The sequence below is a fragment of the Drosophila eugracilis genome, unplaced genomic scaffold (assembly GCF_018153835.1).
Source record: "Drosophila eugracilis isolate 14026-0451.02 unplaced genomic scaffold, ASM1815383v1 contig_2154, whole genome shotgun sequence".
NCBI classification, from domain to species: Eukaryota; Metazoa; Arthropoda; class Insecta; order Diptera; family Drosophilidae; genus Drosophila; species Drosophila eugracilis.
Window position 1 is genome coordinate 10,000,001 of NW_024573038.1, and position 23,055 is coordinate 10,023,055.

The 23,055-nt window shown below is 39.0% G+C and overlaps 7 protein-coding genes across 7 annotated transcripts in view; 6 read left to right on the forward strand and 1 right to left on the reverse strand.

The window, feature by feature from the left end:
* The first annotated feature begins 1,170 nt into the window (after positions 1-1,170).
* On the forward strand, positions 1,171-2,907 carry LOC108113983 (peritrophin-44). The gene is made up of 3 exons (XM_017224726.2): positions 1,171-1,244; positions 1,557-2,277; positions 2,431-2,907. Exons 1-3 carry the CDS (start codon positions 1,238-1,240, stop codon positions 2,771-2,773), a joined length of 1,071 nt encoding a protein of 356 aa, XP_017080215.1. The 5' UTR covers positions 1,171-1,237; the 3' UTR covers positions 2,774-2,907.
* Positions 2,908-4,014: 1,107 nt separating this feature from the next.
* Positions 4,015-5,459, forward strand: LOC108113981 (peritrophin-48). Its single transcript, XM_017224725.2, has 2 exons — positions 4,015-4,117; positions 4,311-5,459. The coding sequence occupies exons 1-2, from the start codon at positions 4,108-4,110 to the stop codon at positions 5,372-5,374; spliced, it is 1,074 nt and encodes a 357-aa protein (XP_017080214.1). The 5' UTR covers positions 4,015-4,107; the 3' UTR covers positions 5,375-5,459.
* Positions 5,460-6,955: 1,496 nt separating this feature from the next.
* Positions 6,956-8,335, reverse strand: LOC108114033 (peritrophin-48). The gene is made up of 2 exons (XM_017224780.1): positions 8,222-8,335; positions 6,956-8,159 (listed from the first exon to the last, which is right to left on the reverse strand). Exons 1-2 carry the CDS (start codon positions 8,223-8,225, stop codon positions 7,084-7,086), a joined length of 1,080 nt encoding a protein of 359 aa, XP_017080269.1. The 5' UTR covers positions 8,226-8,335; the 3' UTR covers positions 6,956-7,083.
* Positions 8,336-9,689: 1,354 nt separating this feature from the next.
* Positions 9,690-11,440, forward strand: LOC108113987 (uncharacterized protein DDB_G0271670). Its single transcript, XM_017224729.2, has 2 exons — positions 9,690-9,738; positions 9,802-11,440. The coding sequence occupies exons 1-2, from the start codon at positions 9,735-9,737 to the stop codon at positions 11,277-11,279; spliced, it is 1,482 nt and encodes a 493-aa protein (XP_017080218.1). The 5' UTR covers positions 9,690-9,734; the 3' UTR covers positions 11,280-11,440.
* An 880-nt stretch (positions 11,441-12,320) lies between these two features.
* Positions 12,321-14,004, forward strand: LOC108113974 (peritrophin-48). Its single transcript, XM_017224692.2, has 3 exons — positions 12,321-12,391; positions 12,481-13,067; positions 13,350-14,004. Exons 1-3 carry the CDS (start codon positions 12,385-12,387, stop codon positions 13,872-13,874), a joined length of 1,119 nt encoding a protein of 372 aa, XP_017080181.1. The 5' UTR covers positions 12,321-12,384; the 3' UTR covers positions 13,875-14,004.
* Positions 14,005-14,276: 272 nt separating this feature from the next.
* Positions 14,277-15,389, forward strand: LOC108113973 (probable chitinase 10). Its single transcript, XM_017224690.2, has 2 exons — positions 14,277-14,437; positions 14,492-15,389. The coding sequence occupies exons 1-2, from the start codon at positions 14,315-14,317 to the stop codon at positions 15,353-15,355; spliced, it is 987 nt and encodes a 328-aa protein (XP_017080179.1). The 5' UTR covers positions 14,277-14,314; the 3' UTR covers positions 15,356-15,389.
* A 2,098-nt stretch (positions 15,390-17,487) lies between these two features.
* The window catches only part of LOC121529979 (homeobox protein 5-like), a 30,237-nt gene continuing 24,669 nt past the window's right edge, over positions 17,488-23,055 (forward strand). Inside the window, exon 1 of the mRNA XM_041818152.1 lies at positions 17,488-18,459. The gene's annotated coding sequence lies outside the window, so the exon portion shown is untranslated. The remainder of the gene's footprint in view (positions 18,460-23,055) is intronic.

Sequence of the window (23,055 nt, forward strand, 5' to 3'; positions counted from 1 at the left end):
TTAACTATTAGGTAAATTACAGCCGGTCAATAATGCTCATCTTATTAACAACTTTACGATTGACAATTGGCCAACCTATAAATCAAATCGGAAGTAGATTAGATTAATTTTGGTCTTTTGACACACAAATAAATAGGGATGATATAAGGATGATCAGCTGGATTTATTCTAAGGTCTCAGCAAAATTTTCTTTACTCTTAAAGGTATTTTTTTAAGTTCAGTTTTAAAAATATTTTTTATAATACGCAGATTACATTAGTAGTACGTCTACTTTTGAAACGTGGAAAATTATTATCTATTCGACTAGTCAATAACTTCAATTGCATATTTATATGCGGAGTTTAGTGTTGAATATAGTTTGCTTTTAGGATAAAGTTAAAATGGCAAGGAATTTCGGTAATAAACAAGTAAACTAATACTTACTAATCGTACTAAAACTTTCAATAAAAAGGCAACTTAAATTGTGTTACAAATTAAATCAAGACAATATCTGACTAACCAATAAACGGAAATATATCAGTAAATACAGCTATAAATAGCAAGTGAAACTTGTTAGCCGTTAATTTTTCATCGGAAACTGATAACTTGAAGTGAAAACGAAAGACAAGTCAAGGATCGCATTGAGATTCAAATTGAGATATCTAACTAATGTCGTGTTGCTGAAATGAGTAGCGAGATACCCGGGAAAACACCGCTGAGTGATCAATAAGTGCGGTGACATTACTCCAACTCTGCGCCGTACTTTGAAATTAAAAAACAATTATAGACAAAGTGGGTTCGCAATCAGCAGCTGATAATCCAAATACCGCCAGGGCTGTCATGTCAAAAGAAAATGTATATCTATAAATTTATATATATAGACCAGCTGACCAAGTTTCGATTAGAGCTTATAAGTCAGTCCATTTTGGCCGGGTCCGCTAGTTTCACTTTCGACGTCCAACGCTGTCGAGCCGGGAGTTAAACCCCCCCAAAAAAAAATCTAAAAAATTAAGGATGGAAGGTGCGTGGTTTACCCAGACCTTTAGAATCTTATCTAGTTTTAATTTCGATACTAACGCCAAGGCTGGTAGTGGGCTTATCGGGTTGACAATTTTCTAATTAACTACAATGTCGTGCCGCGAATGGGCCAACTATATAAACGCAAAGGCTGCGAATGATTGGGTTAGTAACGAAATCGGAACCTTCGCTTCAGTCATCTGCCAAGCGAATAAGTCCAAAAATATATTAACATTCCAAGATGGGAGGTACGTTATCCCTAGAAACGGATAAATCATTGGTGTTTTTGGTGAAAAATAAATTGAAAACTTTCTTGTTTTTCTGTGAATTCTTTAATTAAAACATAACCAGTGGTTAATTTAAACAAATAACAAATCTAAAAAGTTGTTAACAATTTTATCCATTAAATTTGAAAATATTTTTAATCATCATTACAATATCTATCAGTTAATCAAAATAACACAAGGTTTAGCTATTTCACTTCTTAATTTAGTCCTTATTTTGGTAAACTAAATTTGAAAACTTTCAATTCATATGAATATTCTTTTTGCCCCTTTTAGCTTTTAATATAAAGATCTGTGTCCTGGCAGCCTGTCTTCTGATAGCGGCGCAGGCCAGTGGCTACACGATGGATGACTTGTGCAAGCAATGGTCGGGAACTGGATATATTGGCAATCCGAGCAATTGCCGTGGCTGGGGATACTGCAAAAACCAAGAGGTTGTTGCCTGGGACACCTGTCCTAACGGCGAAGTCTTTAATGCACAGACTGGCAGTTGTGCAAACGCTTCGACTACGATTTGTACCACCAGTTCAGAGAAAACTTGCTCATCCGTCGTCTCGCCCATGTATGTGGCCGACACGCAGAACTGCTCTCAATACTGCTATTGTGATGGCAAGGGTGGTCTCGCCTACGGTAATTGCGGCACTGGAGGCGTCTTTTCGCAAAGCAGCGGAAAGTGTGTGTGGGGACCAGCATGCCCGCAGGACACCATTTGTCAGTTTATGTTGTCAAACATCTTTGTTGGCGATCCGAATAACTGTGGATCCTATTTGAAATGCGTCAATGGCTATGGAACCTCTACAAAATGTGAAAGTCCCTTGTACTATAACGCAGCCACAGGAAATTGCCAGAAGACGAATCCCTGCGATGGCACTAGTGACAATAGCAATACCAATACCGGAGATTTTACAATTGGACAAGCAGCTGAAGGCGTATGTAGTTCAACTACTAAAAAAGCACCAGTAAAGAGAGCAGCTGCAGCTGCTGATGCTGATGCTGATGCTAAGGCTGATGCTGATACTGATACTGATACTGATACTGATACTGATACTGATACTGATACTGACACTGATACTGATACTGATACTGATACTGATACTGATACTGACACTGATACTGATACTGATACTGACACTGATACTGATACTGCTATATACGTTTCTGATAAAACCACATGCTATGGCTACTATTATTGTGCTAGCGATACTGCCACAACTGGTTACTGGAACAAATGCCCCACCGGTACCCATTTCGACCCCACGCTGAGCAAGTGTGTTTCACCGGCATCCTATGCCTGTCCCTACAACCGTTGTGGCAACGTTGACACCACATTCATGGCTGTGGTGAATACCGATTGCGCGAGCTACACGATCTGCTCCAGCGGAACGGAAGGAGATTGTCCCACCGGCACCGCCTATGATGAGGTGCATGATCTCTGCACCACCACAAAGCTTACCTATCCCGTTTGCACAGAAACGGTTACCCTTACCACTTAAGCTTTCCTTTCCATTCATGTCTAACGCCGAGATACCTTATGAAAGATATATGAAATAACACACATCCTATAAAACTCAACTCTGTTCTGTGGGCTGTGGGAAAAGCAATAAAAAAAATCGTCGACTTCGACCAATCCGAAATTCGTTTTAAAACTATTAACAAATTAGTTAACTTAGAAAGGGGTCTTAAAATAAATTACAAATTTATAACAGAGGGCAAACTACATATGGATGTATGCAAATTTATTATTTGCAGAGAAATTATTTGTTGTTTTTATAAATGATTGCTGCATATGGACTCGCTCGTCCATAAGCTTTGAGCGTTTCAATAATAATTTCTCGTGTTCCTCCTTCCGCCTCATTCCGCCGTTAACTACATATAATTTGTTCTTGTATTTTCCTAAATCATTCTCGAACACTTACACTGGTGTTCATTCCATATGACTTCTGAATACAATTTAGAGATTATTTTGTGATAAAGTTATATATTAGTTAGCAAAAAAAGATTTATATTTTTCTCAGTGTATATTTGCAAACCAAAACCAAAGCATAACTGGGAAAAACGCACGTGAACGTGAACGTTTTCTTGTATTTCTGTTAGTAAATTCTCTGCCGTAAGAATGAATAAAATTAAGCAACTCTGTTTTGGACTTTTCTGGAAAAGCAAAATTGACGTCAGGTTGTAAAACCTAAGTTTTAGATATTAAAAATATTGATTTGAAACTCCAATATTATGAATCGTGCAAAACTTACATGTATAGTACTTATCATTGGAAAGGAAGTTGAGGAAATGTTAAACGAGATTCTATTAACATGAAGAGAACATGTTAATAAATTAGGCAGTTTAATCACAACATTTCCCAGTGTTTCCCCAATGTTCGAGAACTGTCAATGGCATTGATGGGGATCTGAACGTGACACATGCAATTTCCCTATCAATGGGGGGGCCGTTGATCGTTGTGATACCACGATACCAAGATATCACTATACCAGGCGGTATCAATGCCACCAGGAGTCTGCTCTTCTTCGAACGAGACAATTCCGATGTTATTGCCGTGTAATTTACATGCGGCCCCGCTATCGTACATCAGAAAATCAATGAAAAAATCAGAATAAAACGAAACGCCAACGCTATCTTCAACTTCTGATTGAGATAGCATGTGCATTTTGGAAATTGTTTTTCGCCGAACAAAATCGAACATAATGGTCTTTGCATATTTAAGAGCGACAGCCTCCGAAGGTGCAGTATCATTTGTGTTGTGATTGTCGCTACCGGAAGATCGCAACGATACGTTCCAGTAACCAGGATAAAGACCAACCAAAGGATATACAACATGATTAGAGGTATTTACATAAAAAGGATATCGATGTTTCTGCAACAAAACGTGGAGAGAATTTTAAAAATTTCCATCTTGTTAACAGATTTTTGATATAAAAAAAAGTTAAGATATTTCCTGTTTACGTGATTTTAAATCTTAGCAACAACAACGATATATAATGCCTTATTATATGATTCAATTTCCGGAATCCTTTCTAGCTAGCGGTTTCCTGTCGCTGCTGTTTGTGGCCAGCGCCTTGGGCGGCGTGATCGAGGACTTTGAGTATTTATCGGTTAGCGATATGTGCGATCTATTGCCACAGGACACGAGCTTCCTGCGACCAAATACCTGTGACAACTGGGTGCGATGTGCCACCAACTACAGCTTACTGGAGCAGGGTGCCTGTGCCGCTGGACTCTACTACAACAAGGAGCTGGGTCGCTGCATCCTGGCCTCAAGTGCCGTCTGCCCATATGCTGGTGTCGTTGTGGAGAAGCCAAAGAACTTGTGTGCCAATGAGACGGAGGGAGCCTTTATTGTGGATCCCAGTAGCAGCGATTGCCACGGCTACATCCTGTGCAAGGCCAACAAACAGATCCAGGCCAACTGCCCCAGCCAGCTGGTCTTCCATCCCACATCGAGATCCTGCGTGTACGAGACCCAGTACAGCTGTCCAATTAGCCAGACAAAGAAGACGAGTCCCGCTTGCCGATCACTGGCTAATAACACTCGTCTGGCCGATCCTGTCCACTGTGATCAGTACTACGAGTGCGTCAGCGAGATCCTGCACAGTCGTTCCTGTCCAGCTCAGACTGCCTACGATGCAGATCTCGGCTATTGTGTGGATGTCGCCGAGGTGACTTGCTATGAGACAGCTGTCTTGCCAGAACCGGAGGACACCTTCTGTTTGGACAACGCCACGCAATCCGCACGCGTTGGCTACTTTGCCGACGAGGCTTCATGCTCCCACTACTATATCTGTGGAAATCCCGTGGCCGGAAAGCACGATACGGAGCCCAAGCATCTGAGCTGCCCCTTGGGTCAGTACTTTGACTTCGAGAAGCTCTCGTGCCGGGACAGACTCAACGTGCGTTGCCAGCTGGACAGGTGTGTGGGCACCAATCTGGCCTACGTAAACGTGGCCGGCGATTGCCAGAGCTACGGACGCTGCTCTGGCGGTTTGACCGTCAGTTTGGGACAGTGTCCAACTGGATATTACTTCGATGAGCGTAACCAGGGATGCACTCAAACCAACTACCACTACATCGCCTGCTCCGTCTAGGCTGTCCAATACCCTTCCAATATCACTTACTATTTAAAGTCCTAATAAATCGATCCAAATCAAGGTGGAGGTCAAATGCAATGTATGAAAGGAATTGCTATACTTCTTGGCGGGATAATGAAGTTTTTTTTTTTACGATTTAAATGCTGTTTCCTTATTATAATTTTTTATTATCCAATAAATTTCTGTCAAGTGAAAATAAATGTTCTTAATTTCCAATGACATTCTATATCTATAAAGAGGTCAAATAATCCGAATACTACATTTTTTATGGGAGCAGTGACAATACGGGAGCGGAAATGTTCATTAGGAGAATAAAGACGAAGGTGATAAAATTCTTGGCAACCCTTTTGCTATCAGAACTGCGCCACAGCACGATTCTTTTTGGCAATCTGTTTTCGTGACACTTGGAGTGCCTAAAAAGATATCAGTTTTAATTAAAAGAGTACCCCAGTAGAGGTTTCGGAGAATTCCGAATCGATTCCTGATAGGTCGATAACAGATTTGCTACTCGCCTATGCCGCGACCGGTTATTTCCTTGTTTGCCATGAGGCGAACAAGAAGTAACGAACGTCTAAGGATCGTTTTTATTATTAACAGTTAGTTCTGGAACTAAGAAATCGATTTCAGATAGGTCGATAACAAATTTGCTTCTCGCCCATGCCGCGACCGGTTATTTCCGTGTTTGCCATTAGGCGAACAAGAAGTAACCAACATCTTTGGATTGTTTTTATTATTAACAGTTAGTTTTGCAACTAGGAAATCGATTTCAGATAGGTCGATAACAAATTTGCTACTCGCCTATGCTGCGACTGGTTATTTGCCATGAGGCGAACAGGAAGTAAACAACATCTAAGGATCGTTTTTATTACTAGCATTTGGTTCTACGACTTATAAGGATAACTGGCGTATGATATTGTCATTTAATTTTAGCATCTGCTTTTAGTTAAACAAGTATATTTCAATTTAGCTTGATTGATCAATGAAAAGGCCAGATGAAGTTTTTAAAATACACAAATTTTTAGTCTGATAAGTTCGTACTTTTCCATTCAACTTTTTTATTGCCTTTGTTATCCGATTCACAGCTACTAAAATCATTATATTTGCTGATATCACTCTGGGAACACATGAATGAGTTCTATGGGCTACTTCCTTAAAACATACCCGTGTTGGTTTTTTTTCGAGTATGACATCACGGTTCCATATTGTCAAGTATACTTTACGCCAATCGATTCAAGGAAATCTTTGCCAAGAAATGATCTAGCAACTTAATCATTATTATGCCCGATAACAGTACCAGATATACTTGTATTTATTGTAGCGGCTACAAAAGAAACAAAGTGTCTAATTAAAACTGATTGCAAACGTCGCTCACGAGACCAAAACTTTTGGTTTATGATAATGCCATTCATCGCCCTACGATTTCAGGCATGCGGGATAAGATATATATACTCAGGTGGTTTTCAAATGAGTCAGCTTGGCTAGCCTTTAATCTGAAAGCTCTTTTGGGAATGCTAATTTTTTAATTTAACGAACTAAAAATACGAATTTTAACTTTTTGATGGTCCTATCGATTAAATCTAAAGAAACAGGTGATCTGCTAAATTTATAGTTTTTAGACTAGATAACAACACTTGATATTTGTTCACATTTATTGTGGCAACGAAACCAATAACATTTGCCTAGTTAAAGTTATTAACTTTCCCTGCTCACGATACCGAGTTGGTGGTAGAACCATCACTCACTACCGTCACCTGTTCGACTTGGGTCCCGGTGGTCGTTACGTCTGATATCTGACAGGCGGCATAAGTTATCGTTTGGGTGGTACAGCGCTGAGTCAGTTCGTCGAAGTACTCGTCCTGCGGACAGGTTCCCTGGCCAATGACAACACCATCTTGACAGATCGAGTATCCATGGCATCCATCATCCGACTCGTTGGCCAGCTGAATGGTGGTATTGCCCAAACCAACGCATCGATCATAAGAACATTTCACTTTGGAACGCGGCACACATGCCCCTCCATCGGTGGCCAGGAAAAATCGTCCATCTGAACACACGCCGTGCTCCAATGAAAACTCTCCATCTGCCACGGCCTTGCAGTAGTAGTAGCCATTGCAAGTTTTATTATCGGAAATAAAACCACCGGAATCGGGACACACACCCTTTTCGATAATATCCGGTACCGCGGTGATATCACAGTTCACATCCTGCGGATAATCGCACTCGGCTGTGGAGGCTTTGAAGTAAAAAGTGCCTGGACAGGTGCCGTTTATCACTTGGTCATTCCAGCACATCTGGTAGCCGTTGCAGTTGTTTGTGTCCTTAATGAAGACACCATCTGGCAGAATGTTGCACAAACTATCGGGATCCATTTTATCCGCGCATGGAAAATCCCGAATACAGTCTTGCGTTCCCGAATTGTAGTTCATTCCCGAATTGCAGACTCCGTGCGTTCCCTTGCCATTCATGCAGTAATAATACCCGTTGCAGGAGTACGGATCGGCCGCAAAGCCTGTGGTTAGAGCAGCACAGGGATCACTGGAAAGGCATTTAACGCTAGCGGAGGGCAGACACTTTTGGCTCTCCCTGTCGTAGAAAAGTCCAGTGCCGCAGGTTCCACTCACAGGTGTGCCATCGATGCACTGAACCCAGGCGTTGCAGGCCCTAGGATCGTTCATCTTGGTTCCATTGACCACCAGTTCGCAAATAAAAGTTGCATTGAAGGTGGAGGCTCCAGATATCAGAGGGACCATGCCTAGTCCCAGAAACAAGATGAAAATGGAATCTGATTGGAGGAAATTAACATTAGTTTTGGAATATTTCTAGGTAACAGCAATAGATACTTACTCATTTTGATTTCAGTTTTAGAAAAATGTTCTTATTTAAGGATTTTTCTTTTTTCTAGACTTGTCTATAAAACGGGAGAAGGAACGTCTAACCTGGAGCCCTCCAACTTCGCCATTAAATACATAACCAAAGACAACGCTTACCTCAAATGTGCTTTGGGCCATAACGAAGGGTCTATAAATTTTGGTAGCATTAACTTATGGCCAAAACTGCCGTCAGTGTCTAAAATCGAGGCATGGCGTATTCATATTTCAGTTTTATCACGATGGGTTAATTCCCAATTTGACAAGTGATAAATTTTGAGCATTTTGATAATAACCAAAATTTGTTTATTTCGGTTAAGTTGTGGTCATGCACCTAACATTTTCTCAATGAAAACTCTCGTTTGTTTATAGTTATTATCTTTTAGGCATATTGTTCTTAATTTATTATACAAACTCTATTTTAAAATGAGAGGTAATTTTTCTAATCTTCTAAAGTCCAAGCTGATAGCTCTCGTACATACGACATTATGGTATTAATAGACCTCGATGACAAATTTTCGGTTGAAATATGGCAGATTATGGTAGAGTCGAGTGGTCTAGATTTCAACTTATAAAAATAATTAAAAATACATTTTCGCATTAACTAACTTAATCAAAGAAATGGCTTTCGATTCTGGGAATACATATGGTCACTTAATTAGACTTTACCCAGTGTGGCTTGTTTTTCGGTTTTTTAATAGGAAGAAACCGTTTATGCCGATAAATGGGTTAGTCATCGTTGGTAAAACTCTTTGGGGCAAAACAGAGGATCATAAAGTAAAGTTAAAAATCGTAAAACAGGTAGGTAATTTAAAACTAATTTAGATTACGTTTAATAGCTAATCTTCCCAAATTGAACTCAAAAAATAAATTTGGTAACCATGTGGTTATATTACGACTGGAATAATTTCATTTTGAAAAAATTATCTAATCGAATTTTCCTCACATACCTTGGCACTTTGCTAACACAATGGAAAACGTGTTGGATTTCGTATGAGATAATAGTTGGAATTTTATAAAAGGCTTTTTATTTCCGGGAACTAGGTGCTTCACACGCGATTATGACAGAATCGCCTTCTGGTCAAGATTATCTTGACAGGCCTACAAATTTTTTAATTCAGTTTTAGAAAATATTTTAAAAATATTATTATTTAAGCATACTTTTAAGCTAAGTTTCCAGATAACTGATTCCCAAAATTCAAATAATTACTAAATATAAATAAAATTAGTTTATATTTTGATTTGGCAAAGTTATTGAAGGGTTCTTATCCACTGCTTTGTTGACTTTGTAAAAAGCCCATCGATCATGCAAAAATAGATTTGGCGATACATCACTGGAAGTTGATTCCACGGCCTGACAGCTCGTCGATCAACTTGAACAGCCCAGCGGATCGGAGATAAACCCTAGCCGTACTGTAAATAAAAACCCACGGAGGCCATCATCCAGAAACAGTACACAACCGAGAGCCACCAAATCAAAAAGTTAAACAATGGGTGAGTTTTCTTTTACCAAACTTGAAATACTTAAATCTAAACTTAGAAAATAACCAATTCCAGGTGGACACAAAGGATCCATCATCGCTGCTGTGGCGCTGCTAGTCGCCTGTGCCGCACCAGCAACGGCCGACTTGAACGTGACCGCCTTGTGCCTGCTGGTCAGTAGTGGCAACTATGTGGCCAGTCAGTCGGACTGCTCAACCTATTATCAGTGCCAGGGTTCGTCGTACACGACCTTGTCCTGTCCCACCGGTTACTATTTTGATAAGAACACCCAGCAGTGTACGGGAAGTGTCCCTAGCACCTGCACCAGCAACACTAATCCTTGCCAAGGCAAGGCGGTGGGAACCTTTGCTGCCTCTAGTTCATCCTGCGGTGGCTATTACTACTGCGGTGCCGCCGGCGCTGTGAGCGGCAGTTGCCCTACCGGCGAGAACTTCAATCCCACCACTATGGCTTGCGTGTATAAGAACAACTATCCCTGCAGCGAATCCTCTAGCAGTGACAGTCTATCGGTATCGGTGGCCCTCAACCTGTGCAATCTCATCAGGGATGGTCTGTACTTCGGTAGTCCCACCAACTGCAGTGGTTGGAACTATTGCCAGGACAATGTCCTACACTCGGGAACTTGTGAAGCTGGTAGGGTGTTCAATGTCCAAGCTGTGAACTGTGGCTACAAGACGTCGTCATCCTGCTCCCAGGTCACCAATGATGCATCACTGACCGGAGTGATTACTCCCTCTACTTGCACCACCGCTGGATCAATGATCGCGGCCACTGCTTGCAATCAGTACTACATGTGCACGGCCAGTCTTAGTTATCAGTTGATGACCTGCCCATCGGGTTACTACTACGACACCCCATCGAAGTCATGTGTGACCAGGATGAACGCCAGGAATGACTGTGACAGGTGTGTGGGCACCACCGCCTCCTTCGTGAATGCTTATTCGGCCTCCAACTGCTCCGATTACCTCTATTGCTCGAACGGTGTTCAGAAGGCTGTGGAAAGCTGCCCCACCAACTACTACTTCAACGAGGTCTATGGTGGCTGCGTTAGTGGAGTGGAACCCAAGTTTTTGTGCTGCAATCCCACGGGAAGCAATGGCACTGATACTAGCACTTCGGGAAGTTCTTCTGGCAACTCCACAGATACCTCCTCTGGATCTTCTTCCACTGGAAACTCTACAGATACCTCCTCGTCGGGTTCATCGTCCACCTCGACTGGAGGTTCTACTGATACTTCGTCGTCAGGAACTTCCTCTGGATCATCGTCGAGCTCGACAGGATCTTCTACTGATACTTCTTCCGGGTCATCGACCGATACCTCTTCGAAAACTGATACTTCCTCTGGATCATCATCCACCTCTACCGGAACTTCTACCGATACTTCTTCGAAAACTGATACTTCCTCTGGATCATCATCCACCTCTACCGGAACTTCAACCGATACTTCTTCGAAAACAGATACTTCCTCAGGATCATCTTCCACCTCGACTGGTACTTCTACTGGTACAGATACTTCAGCCAAAACTACATAATAATTCATACAGTAAATGATAATAAATACTATATAATCCTGCAAGCAATTAAATAAATTACTTCATATTCTATTATAGTTTTATGCAGATTTTTCAAATAATATTGTTGGTTTCTATCGACGAAACTCAATTATCAAAATAAACTTCGTACTCTTTTCTAACGAATATGTTTTCTACACTTTCATTGCTCGTTTTTTTTTATTGTTATATGTTTTTAAGATAAGGTTCTGGGGTAAATCGGTGGTTAATATTTCTCTATAAAAATATTTGGTTTCGGTTTATAATTCAATAAAAAGAATTGGTAATTTCGATGACGCGACTTGTACTTGTATTTTCGATTTGCCAGAATAAATGAAAAGATCTAAGACTAACGAGATGACCCAGTTAATAAATCCTTTATAAAATCAAATATATATCTCATATTTCATTATCATTCATAATTGTATAAATTGTTTACTTCAAACGTCATAATGGATATCCCAAAAAAGAGCTCAAAAACAACATTTTATAGCCCCAAACCATTTGGTAATAAAGCCGACAGTACACGAGGTTTTCCATTGGCCAAAAAAGTTTATTGGCTTGAAAAAAAGAGATAAGAAACCTTACGATATATACCGTTTAATTTAAAAGATTCTCCAATGGGCAGTTTTCAGTTTGGATTTTTTTTTTATAATTTTACTAGACATAGTTCAAGAACACGATGTGATAGCTCCCAAGGAAAAGCGTACACCATTGATAAAACCATGGATACGTCAATTGTTTCCCCCTTTTTTTTTTTTTTAATTATTAAGTTGCGAAATGAAGAATGATACTACAGTTACTATAGCTTAACTTTAATTAAATTTGGTAAAATCACAACTAGACAAGATGTTCAGCGCGTATCTGGTGGAATAAATAAAAAATTGAACCATGTTCCGCTGTCTATAATTCCTGAGAACAGCTAGCTTATCTACAGTCAATTTACGATCTTGATGGCCAAGTTCGCTGCGAAGACCTATAAAAACCAGGCAATAGGAAAACTCCAACATCAGTCTTCGACAACCTTTCATTGGCCAATACAAGCGGTATTCGTTTCCTGACAGCCGAACGGTATTACCAACTAACGATGACAGGCAAGTGTGGCTGGCTACCAGTGATCGATCCAGTGAATCACCAAAAGGATTTTAATTTATAATCAAGGAATGTAATTTGTGATTTGCAGGTAAACTACTATTAGTGACGATCCTATGCCTGATGGGCGGCAGCGCTTTGGCCGCTGACGTTTTGGAGGGCACCTACAATGTTACAGCCGTTTGTACGGCGGTACCAACCGGAACTCAGCTAGGCAGCATTGAGTCCTGCCAATACTATTATGTTTGTCAATCATCCGGACCTGTTAACACCACTTGCCAATCGGGTTATTCATACGATTATAAGAAGAGCTCCTGCTATCCATCTAGCCAGGTGGAATGTTATTATGGCGTTGAAAATCCTTGTCAAGGCTTAAACGGAACTTGGGTGCCAAATACATCCGTTTGTGGTGGATACTATTATTGCGATAATAGCGTTTGTAGATCCGGTGCTTGCCCCGTTAACCAGGTATTCGATTCGACCACCAAAGCATGCAAATGGGGATCCTGTACCACAACCGCAGATGGCACCGAAGGTACTGTCCTGAATTCACTCTGCGATGTTGTGCCACCTGGCTTTTACTACGGTGATACCTCAAACTGTTCAACCTGGAACTATTGCCAGTCCAATTCCTCTGGCATCTTTTTACATACTGGAACATGCTCTGGTAAACAAACTGTAAGTAAATACCATTCTATGTATATTATATATTTCATAAAGATTTGAGTGTAGTAGTAATCAAACTGCTGAAAGTTCCCCGTTTTTCTAGGGGAAAAGTTTAAAAATATTGAGCAAAAAACGGTTCATCGAATAGGAAAAGCTGTAAACTTCTGAATGAGGTGTGACAAAATTTGTAGATTTTTCCTTTCCAAATGAATTTATTTGAATATTTAACAAATTGAAAATCAGTTAATCATTAATTTATAAATATTTTTAATATATTAACGTTTATATCTATAGACCTTCAACGTCAATGGCAAGAGTTGTGATTACAAATCCTCTACCGATTGCAGCCGTGTTACCGGCAATGGAATGAGCAGTGCACCAGTTTCCTGTGATACGAATGGAGCAAAGAAGGCCGATGCCAGCGTTTGTGGCACGTATTATGTGTGCACTAACAAGCAGTGGGTGGCCACATACTGTGCCTCCGGCTACTACTACGATGAGACACAAGAGATTTGTGTACTTCGTCAGACAGCCACACCCATCGCGGGCTGCAACCGTTGCCAGTATGCCAGCCAATCGTTTGTGAACGCCGTCGATTCGGACAACTGTGCCAGTTACTATTATTGCAACAAACAGGGCGTTGCCACATCGAACACATGTCCCGATGACCACTTCTTCAACGAGAGCGTCCAAGGATGTGTAACCTCGACCGAAGAAGTGCTGGCCGCCTATGTGAAGAGCAACGGAGCTTGCAAGGGAGCGACCGTTGACGGTTCAGATTCCACAGATGCCACCGAAGCAACTACTGTTAAGGAGTAAGTCCAAACGGTATCAAGGATTAATAGAAGGGAATTCGGCAGATCAGGACTAACTGCAAACATGATCCTATGTATTTACCATTTAGTATTCAGCTTATATATAACAGGCAATAAAAATTTGTTCGCAAGCATCTTAGAGAATTTTAATTAATTATTATTATTATTATTCTTAATAAAAATGGATATATTTAGATGATATATATAGATGTCTGGTATTTTTAGAAGTGAACATATCGCGCGCAGTTTTTATAAAATGTTATCTTAAAATGCGAACATTGAGATCTCGCTGAGAATGCAAACACAAGTTTTCGATTACCTCTTTTACATTAGCCACACCCATTTTATCCACCCTATAAATGGGTCGATCTTGGAACGCTCGAACCACTAACACAAGTATTTTGGATCCATAAAGAAGCTGCGTAAAAAGTTAAGGAAATTACAATGCCATGCTTTTGGGCATTTGTCCTGGCACTGAGCATCTGCTTCCAGTTGGGAGCAGGACATGCCATGGATCGAAGTTGGGAACTGCCAAAAGTTCGTAACACCGTGGATGACCTCAGCCATGTGAGAACAAAATATATATTACTAATAATATAGTAATACTATTGTCTGATACAGATCTGCTTAGGTCGCCAGGAGGGCGACTTGGTGCCACATCCACTGGACTGCAGTGGATACTTCAGCTGCTCTCGCGTTCCCACCCTACTTTACTGCGATCAGGGTCTTCACTTTGATAGCAATCGTGGGGTCTGTGATCTGCCCGAGAATACCAACTGTCAGAGAAGTGATGTACCCGTATCTACTGGAGAATCCCAAGGCAGCCCAGCGGATGACTCCGAGCTCAATTGGTGGCCACACAAACCACGTCCCGTCTTCATGGCGGTCGATGTGAGTAATGGCCAGCCAGTGAATCCCATGGAGAAGTATGATCCGGAGCATATTGAGTGTCGTCATTATGGTGCCTATTTCCTGCCACATCCTAAAAATTGTGGCTTATACTTCATTTGCGCCTATGGCCATCTGCATCGTCATCAATGTGGGCGTGGCACTCTGTGGAATTTCGAGAAATCCGAGTGTCAGCTAAACGATCAGGCAGTTTGCTACGGGGAATCCAGAGTTTCAGAACCCCAAACGGACATGGAATTGGTCGTGGGAGACACCACTCCAAGCAGTGATGCACCAGTTACTGTTTGCTATATTGTCGGATCGAGAGAATTCACCACGCTCCAACAATTGTTAACGAATCCTGAGACCACCGAATTGGTTCCCGTGACACCACCTTCTCCACCTCGTGCCGAAGTAACCGCCTTGACCTGTCCATCTACCAAGCAGAGCTATATGTCTCATCTGGAGGATTGCAGCAAGTATTATATTTGCATCGGTGGTATGCCGGTGCTAACCTCCTGCCCCAAAGGACTCTTCTGGGATCAAAAGTCGGGCTATTGCGAGTTGGAAAAGAATGTAAAGTGTTTCCAGAAATAATCAATAAACTGAGGCCATGCAGCCATGCTCTCGATCGCTTTTTGGTTTTTTATTTCACTTTCCTATACAATTTACTTGAAAAATAATAATAATAATAATCAAGTTTTTATTACAAAACTGTGGCCATGGTTAGTCTTTGCCAAAAAACGGATCTTCTCTGGATAGTTTCAGGGCTTTCCTTCTCAATTTTGTCAGTTTTCCAGGGATAGTTCTTGACACCGGTCACAATGCGTTCCCAAAATGTCAGGGCACTTGGATCAGCACTTGGTTTGACATCTTGAGGTATTTCATCAGCTGAGTTGCGCTCAAAACTGCAGACAAACAGCAGGAAGAACGTGAAAAATAATACAAATTTCATTCTTTTAGCAGCTTGCAAACTGATTCCCGAGTGATCTTTAACTGATCTTGATAGAGTTATCTCCGTTTGCGTGACAAAATTCTGAATCTTATCAATAGAAAATATTTAAAGGCAGCCGCAAATCTTTTTACAACAGAAAATGGATAAGATACCAAGTGGCATGAGCTGGGCTAAGTTTTTAGCCTAAAAGAAGGCTATGGAAATTGTAAGATTTTATAACATAGAGCTTAATTTATGTAAAATATGTGTAAAATTACGAGCCTTGACTTAAAGTCTTTGCTAAGAATTCCTAAAGTTAGTTTCTAACAAATAAAATTTTATTTCTCAAACTTTTTTTAAAAAACTGTCTTAAATAGTTGTTTATATGTTACTAAAAATCAAATATTTTTATATTTATATTTAATTTAAGGACAAGAAACAAATGCTCGAAGAACATTTATATGATTCATATCACGTTTGCCTAGCTAGTATTAATTCTTTTAAAACCTGTTAATTAAGGAATTGATATTATTGCACATAACATAATAAATATTGTCAAAACTTATAAGGAAATGCTAGTATTTAGTTAGCATGAGGTAGGTCAAGAGAAAAAGAGATTGTCGTTTATTTTACTCAGGCTAAACTTTATTCAAAAAATGTATAAATGATGTCATTCAATCGGCAGACGAACTTTGAAAGATTGTCCCTGATCTCGTCGCACATTGATCCGTTCATTCATAAATTAACCAAAAACCATCTTGTGAGCTTGATTATGTTGCGAATAAGTGTGTGCATAAACGTACATATGTATATATGATATGTTCGTCTAATTTAAACTTAAGCTTCTAAGGCGGTCGGACTCAATTAGGGCTGGTTCTCTGCTCACAGCTAATCGTCGTGCTGTCCAGTAATTAATTCAGCCGTCTCCGTTGGCCAAACTCGTTGGTCAAACGTGGAGTCGCGTGACTCATTATATATCTTGAAAAATGGCAAGCCGAAAAGATCGTTTTGGGGTTGTCGGCAAAATAAATACATACATACTTGGAAAGTTTTATATGTACTTAGCATTGGAAATATAGATATCTCTGTAGCAGTGTATCATTCGTATTCCACTTAATTTTACATTGCTAAAACAAACAAACGTTTTTTATTTCGAATTGTGCTAATTAGCTCAATGAAAACGATCAATGCCCTTTTGTCGTTTGAGACATTTGTATTAAATTAAATGTACATAACAATAAACAGCAACTGATTAATGGATTTATAATACAAATGTTAACTTAAGACAAGGTCTCATGTACCCTATATAAAGATATTACAACCTTGAACTCTTTGCGATTGCAGATATGTGGGTATGACCCAAGCCAGCTACGAACGATATTTGATTAATTTATTTAATTAATTAATATTATTAAGACAGGAACTTAAAAATAGTTTTGCACTATTAAATGATTTCACAATAAAGCACACTTTTTGCTTCAAAGCTAACGGCGCAAATTCAAATTGAAATTCAAGTTCAAATCCGCTTCTGTTTTTGTCACACCCTTCCTGCTGTTAATCCAACACAGACGCGGTCAACATTAAAGAACTAAGGGAATAACTCTCTTAAAATTATTTTATGTGCCATACAACTTACATACAATTTAAGGGCAAACAAAAGTATTATAGAAAGGTATATATTTAAGATTTAAAAGTCTTCCTTGAAGTATTTTAATGTATCAGATTTAAGGTACCCTGCAAACAGCTGATGTTGCGCCGTCGCATTCAGGCAAATAACACACCGTATTCTCTCTTTAGGCAAGGAGAGCACGTATATACCTCTTTCTCTCTTCTTACTCTCTCGCCGCTGTGCGCTAAAGAGCGCTCTCTCGAGCTTTTTCCATTGCTGCGATCAGTTGGCTCCACTGCTGGCTTCCAATTAGAAAGAAAAGAGTCACCCGCGCGCGGAGTTCTTTCCGACGCGTCGTTCCGCAAATAGTTTTATTTTGTTTTTTTAATAACTTAACTTAATTTCCGTTCCGTTTGACTTTTCGCGAGTGACGTCGCCGTTTATGGGAAAGTGCGCACATATGGAAATCGTAAGGAAATAGTTGTTGTTTAACAGAAGACACGCGTCGCCTTTCCGCGTGTCTTTTATTTTTGTGGATCAGCGGCCACCTGAAAGGCGCCATTTGAAAAGCCAACAGCTGTGCGCCAAAATATAAATACATAACGTATATGTTCAAGTGCAAAAAGCTGGCGTTGTTTAATAGAAATTAAATAAAAATATACAAAAAAAAAATAATAAAAACGACGAGGAAACGTGCAAAAAACTGAGAGAGCGGTGCGTGTGTGTGTTGTCTCTTGCTCTCTCGCCCGCTCTTTTTTATTGCGCAAGCAAAAGAGCGAGCACTTTACATATGTATATATATTATATAGATAAATGTGTGTGTGCGTACCTGAAAATATATATAATTTATTTGATTATTTCCATTTGTATTAGAAACAACAACAAAGGCGCTTGCTGAATAAGTAGAATTTGAAGTGCACTTTCTTTGTGACCAAAAAGATCGCTCCAAACTCCAAAAATCGACCAAGGCTATATATTTGTGTATATGTCTGTGGATTTCAAAGCGCAAGCGTCGCGTCGCCATGCGAATGTTAATAAGAAACACAAACCCCTAATAATCGTCAGCAGCTGAGAAATAACAAAAAAGAAACATCACAACATTATCACATAAAAATATAACAAAAGTGGAAAACCAAGAAATCAACTAAACTTAAGCAGGCAAGTTCATCAAAAAAAAAAAAAAATCAGTACATAAATATAACGACGAACGACATTTGCTCAGCAAACTAACTTAAAAATTGATAAGGCGAAGGGTAAAAAACCGATTTGCCAACTCTTTGCGATATGCGCTGTCCTTCTCGCTCACTATCAGCTGGACTGTATGACTGTGGTTCGGGTATATCTGATATTGTATACCCTGTAGTTACTTAGTTAAGGCTAGCAGTTATAGTGAAAATATTAGAAGATTGGTTTCGGCCAAAATATTCACTATATAAAGAGAAAAACTATATTACTGAAACGTTTCTATAGCGACTGCAGTAAACTTTATTTCGAATCGAATAAGTACCATTATTACTTACATATATTATTTTCATATAATGAATCATTAATACAAGTGAAAACCCCTTTTTTTCAAAAATGTCGGTCTCGATTAATCGAATACGCAAATTTTAACGTTCTGCGTTTCCTGTGCTGGAAATTATTCTTAGTAGCTCATAAACCAAGAAGATGGTAAATGATTCATTTTCGGGCATTTTATAAGCTTTTTGTTAAAGAAAACTAACTTTATTTGGAAAAGAATTATTCAAACTTTATTCAAGCACTATTAAAAATAAGTGTAATAAAAAAAATGAATAAAAATAATGTGTAATCTCAGGCACTCCATGAATATTTACATTTGCTTACAAAAAGGTGTGATTTTCAGTTTAGGTTTTCCCATTTCTAAAATACTTTATGTTATCGACCTAAAACACTCCTTTGATTTGACAAAAGTTAAAAATCTTAGGCTTGTCAGAAAAATATAAATAGTAATAAAGAATATTTTAAATAAATTAAATAATTAATTGATATTAAACAATGTTTTTAGCCAGTGAAATCAATAACACCATTGCTGTAGAGACTTAACATTACTAAATAATCTTTCCCTTATAATATTTTAATACATTTCAAGCTTTGTCACAATCATAAAATAAGTAAGCTATAGCTCTACTATTTGTTTATCTATCTGTACAGTTGTGCTGAGATACAAATTGAACTAACCTAGTACACCTAATGCACAGAGTCTAGAGGTCTGGCAGATAAATGTGTATACACGTGCTGGAGATGGCATATCACTCGTTATCAAAGGCGGTTAATCTAACGAGTACGTGAGAAGGCTAACAAGCTTCGCGTGGATTTATGTAACATTCATGGCTCCAAAATGCTGCGACTGAGGCCAGTTTTCACTATCCGAAAGTCTTATCAAATGCTGGTACTATACATAAATGCACCAAGAAACTTTTCATACTCATCCGAACGTAACTCAGTTTCGATTCGATACACAACCGGTTTGGGTTCCTGTAGTTAACACTCATCTCGTATTGGAAGGGGTATTTCGGGGGTACATCTCACAGGAACTCCATGCACCGAGCCATCAATCAGTGTTACAGTCTAACTTCTTTAAAACTAACATTGTGGAGGTTGTGAAATCTATGGGTTAGGTTTTATATTCTAAACAAGAACTCACAGACCTCGAATTTTTGTTACTTACAAACAAAATGGCTTTAAAAATACAGAAATATTATTTTATTGATGATTCAAGCTAACTAAGTTCACCTGTAGATATATTTTTCTATGAGTATGTGCACTCGGACAACAATGCGTTGTCAATGAAAGCGGCAAACTGGTTTCGACCTAGGAAAATCAACGCAAACAGCAGTGCAAAGTTGGCCCGGTGAAAACGCAGTCAGCTCGACCACCGCATACCCATGCACTTCCCAGAGCATCTAAAATATCGCCATATCCATTTCATAATAAACAAAAAGAACCGCGCCAGAAGGGCACCCAAAATATTATTTATAAAATTTTATTTTAAACGTTATGTTAACTGATACTCGTCGTTGGCTATTCAATTACAGGCAGCACAATTATACGTTAAAGTATGGCTAAAATTACCCAGCACGTGTTGAAAAATGTTTGAGCTTGATTATTATTATTCCTTTGTTAAGATTTTATTTGTTTTTAATCTTTGACTTTAACTAAAATCAATAAGAGTAGGTACCATCTTTCGAACTCCCTTTCCGACTACCAACTTTCTTGACTGTTGGCCAACTCTCTCGTTACGCTATCATATCATCGATTGTTGTTTGCAAGGTAAATTTGATCAGTCAATTGAAAAGTGAAGTCTGCACTCGTAATGGAAGGGTTTTGGTCCACCCTGGCGTGAACTCTTCGTACAGAAGCAAATGGCCAAGTGGTAACGTAATACCCTAACTCCGTTCAGAGAGATAAACAAAAGTCGAGTCAAGACCAAGTGAATCATAACATCAAATCTGGTTAGTGATCTACGCACAATGAAATTTGAAATCGCCAACGGAGCATGTCGAATAATCAAACGCAATCGAAATCGATATCCGTATCGAAAAGTAAAGCCAGTGCAAGGGTAAAAATAATATCAAAATAATGGCAAAGAAAGACAGGACAGTGAAGACTCGAGTTAACCACAACCGGCTAATTGTTGCTTGGCAGGAACTCCTGCATCATCTTCATGGAGAGCAACGTTTGAGAGGGACTGATTGTTATTGATATTCCGATCATGGCTTCTCATGCGGTTTCGATCATTGAAGTGTGCGGTTGTTTAAATCTTGCACTGCAAGAAATAATGTAGAGGTTCTTTGAATAATGTTTCTAAATTATATTTTAATGGAATTTTTTAAACCATAAATCGAATTTTACATGAAATGTAAGAGTTTGTCCAGAAAAACCTAATTAAACACCTTCTTATGGGAATATTCAGATATTTTCTGAATTTTTCTTTCAGTGCAACTTTGGATACAGACTTACTGGGGTACTTAACTGAGGAGACCCTATAGAGAACAAATATTTCAGTCATTTCTGTTTTTTGTTTACCAGAGTTTGCACAATATATCTTGGAAGTCGGCTTCATAAGCCATTCAATACACGTTCCGCCATGAATGTTAAGTTACAATGGTCAACACAATTTAAAACAGCCCATTTCGAGTCGGCGGGCTATTCAGTGTTAGGAATAAAAGGTGTTTCAATGACACAACCACATAATTATCACGGCTGCTTGCACTTTGTACTAAAATATGAAAAACATCTGTGAAAAATCTTAAGTACGCTTTTAAAAAAGGCCCAGAAACTGACACAAAATGGTCACGTACTTTTAATCATTGTTGAATTTTAAGAAATGTAAGCGGAACTAAAATAGTGCTAAATATGTACTTAAAAGCTTTACAAAAACTATTAAATATATTTTTTAGAAATGCTTAGATGTACTATTTTTATAGCCGCAAGTCATTATCTTTTGATAAAATCAAAAACACAAAATAAAAAGACGAGAATATAGAATGATTGATTCCTTTTAATTTCGCTGGCGTTGATAGCAATGCAAACGAGCCAGCTGATTCTTCGAGAGCTTTGTTTATTGTGTTTGAACCACTTCAAGATATTATTAACTTTAAGTTAAATATGAGTAAAAATAGAACAATAATTGGGTATCACAAAGTCGAAATAAGAAGATCTCCTCAGCTGAGTTCTCAGCTCAAAATTAATTGGCCTCGACTGCTAGAAATGTGTGTAGAATCGAACTGGCAATGAATCATGTTTTGCTTTTGGGAAGTTCTACTGAAGTAGCATTGACATTGATAAAGACAAGGGAACAAGTGAATAAATTTTAATGGGTTGATAAGATCGCTCTTTTTTGTATACTCCCAATAGATGTTTCTCTATAAAAATGTTATGAAAACTAAAATCTGTAAGTGATAATGTCATAATTGAACGATCACAAAGACATTGATTCCTAAGTGGACAATGAGGGTAAAACTATGATTTCAGATTACACTGCCAAATCAGAATTAGAAACACCATGCCACTTCAACAAGTGAAAAGATTGTCCAGGGCAATGCAATCTCTCGGATACATACGACGACTGACTAGTACCATTAGAAACGGAACCAAAACAATCGCTCCCAACTCGCTCCAAAATCGCAAAAGCCAAAGCGACGGGAACTCAGACAAGTGCTATTCACTTTTTTTTGTTGGTTCGAAATCTTATCATTGGCGCGATGGCTGTTGACTGTTGTTTTTGAGCTTTGCTGGAAATAAAAAATTGCTGGCGATAACATTTAGGCAATTTCACTTGCTGTGTCCCTCCTTTTCTGGCCCAATTCAGTACTCCGGGAGCAGCTAGCTCATCCCGTCCACATATGTCAGTCGTTCGAGTGTCAGTCGTAAATTGGAATTGTGTCGAATAGAGGCGATGGACTTCTGATGACGCCCGCGTTGCAAGTATCTCCAAGTGTTGGCTGTGTATCTTTGGCTATATGGGCCACGTATCTGCAAGTCCATGTGCAGCAAGAAAGACACTCGGAGAAAAGTCTCGTCTAAAGACAAAGGCTGATATCTATGTACATTCCTAGGGAATTCATTTTTAACTTAAAAATTGAAAGTACGTAAAATAAGATTCTCATTTATGATAAATGCATACGAAAACCCACAAATCAATTTTTTTTACAGAAACTTTAAAAATTATTAAAAACTTTTAAAATATTCCCCAGTTTAGTTTGCATTTTGTTAAAAGTGTAGATTAAAAGT

Bases quoted from the DNA above. Each gene is read 5' to 3' on its own strand.
- LOC108113973 (XM_017224690.2), top strand. From the start codon at position 14,315: ATGCCATGCTTTTGGGCATTTGTCCTGGCACTGAGCATCTGCTTCCAG. The intron at 14,438-14,491 runs GTGAGAACAAAA...TGTCTGATACAG, and splicing joins CCGTGGATGACCTCAGCCAT to ATCTGCTTAGGTCGCCAGGA.
- LOC108113983 (XM_017224726.2), top strand. The intron at 2,278-2,430 runs TGCTAAGGCTGA...TGATACTGCTAT, and splicing joins GCTGCTGATGCTGATGCTGA to ATACGTTTCTGATAAAACCA.
- LOC108113974 (XM_017224692.2), top strand. The intron at 13,068-13,349 runs GTAAGTAAATAC...TTATATCTATAG, and splicing joins CATGCTCTGGTAAACAAACT to ACCTTCAACGTCAATGGCAA.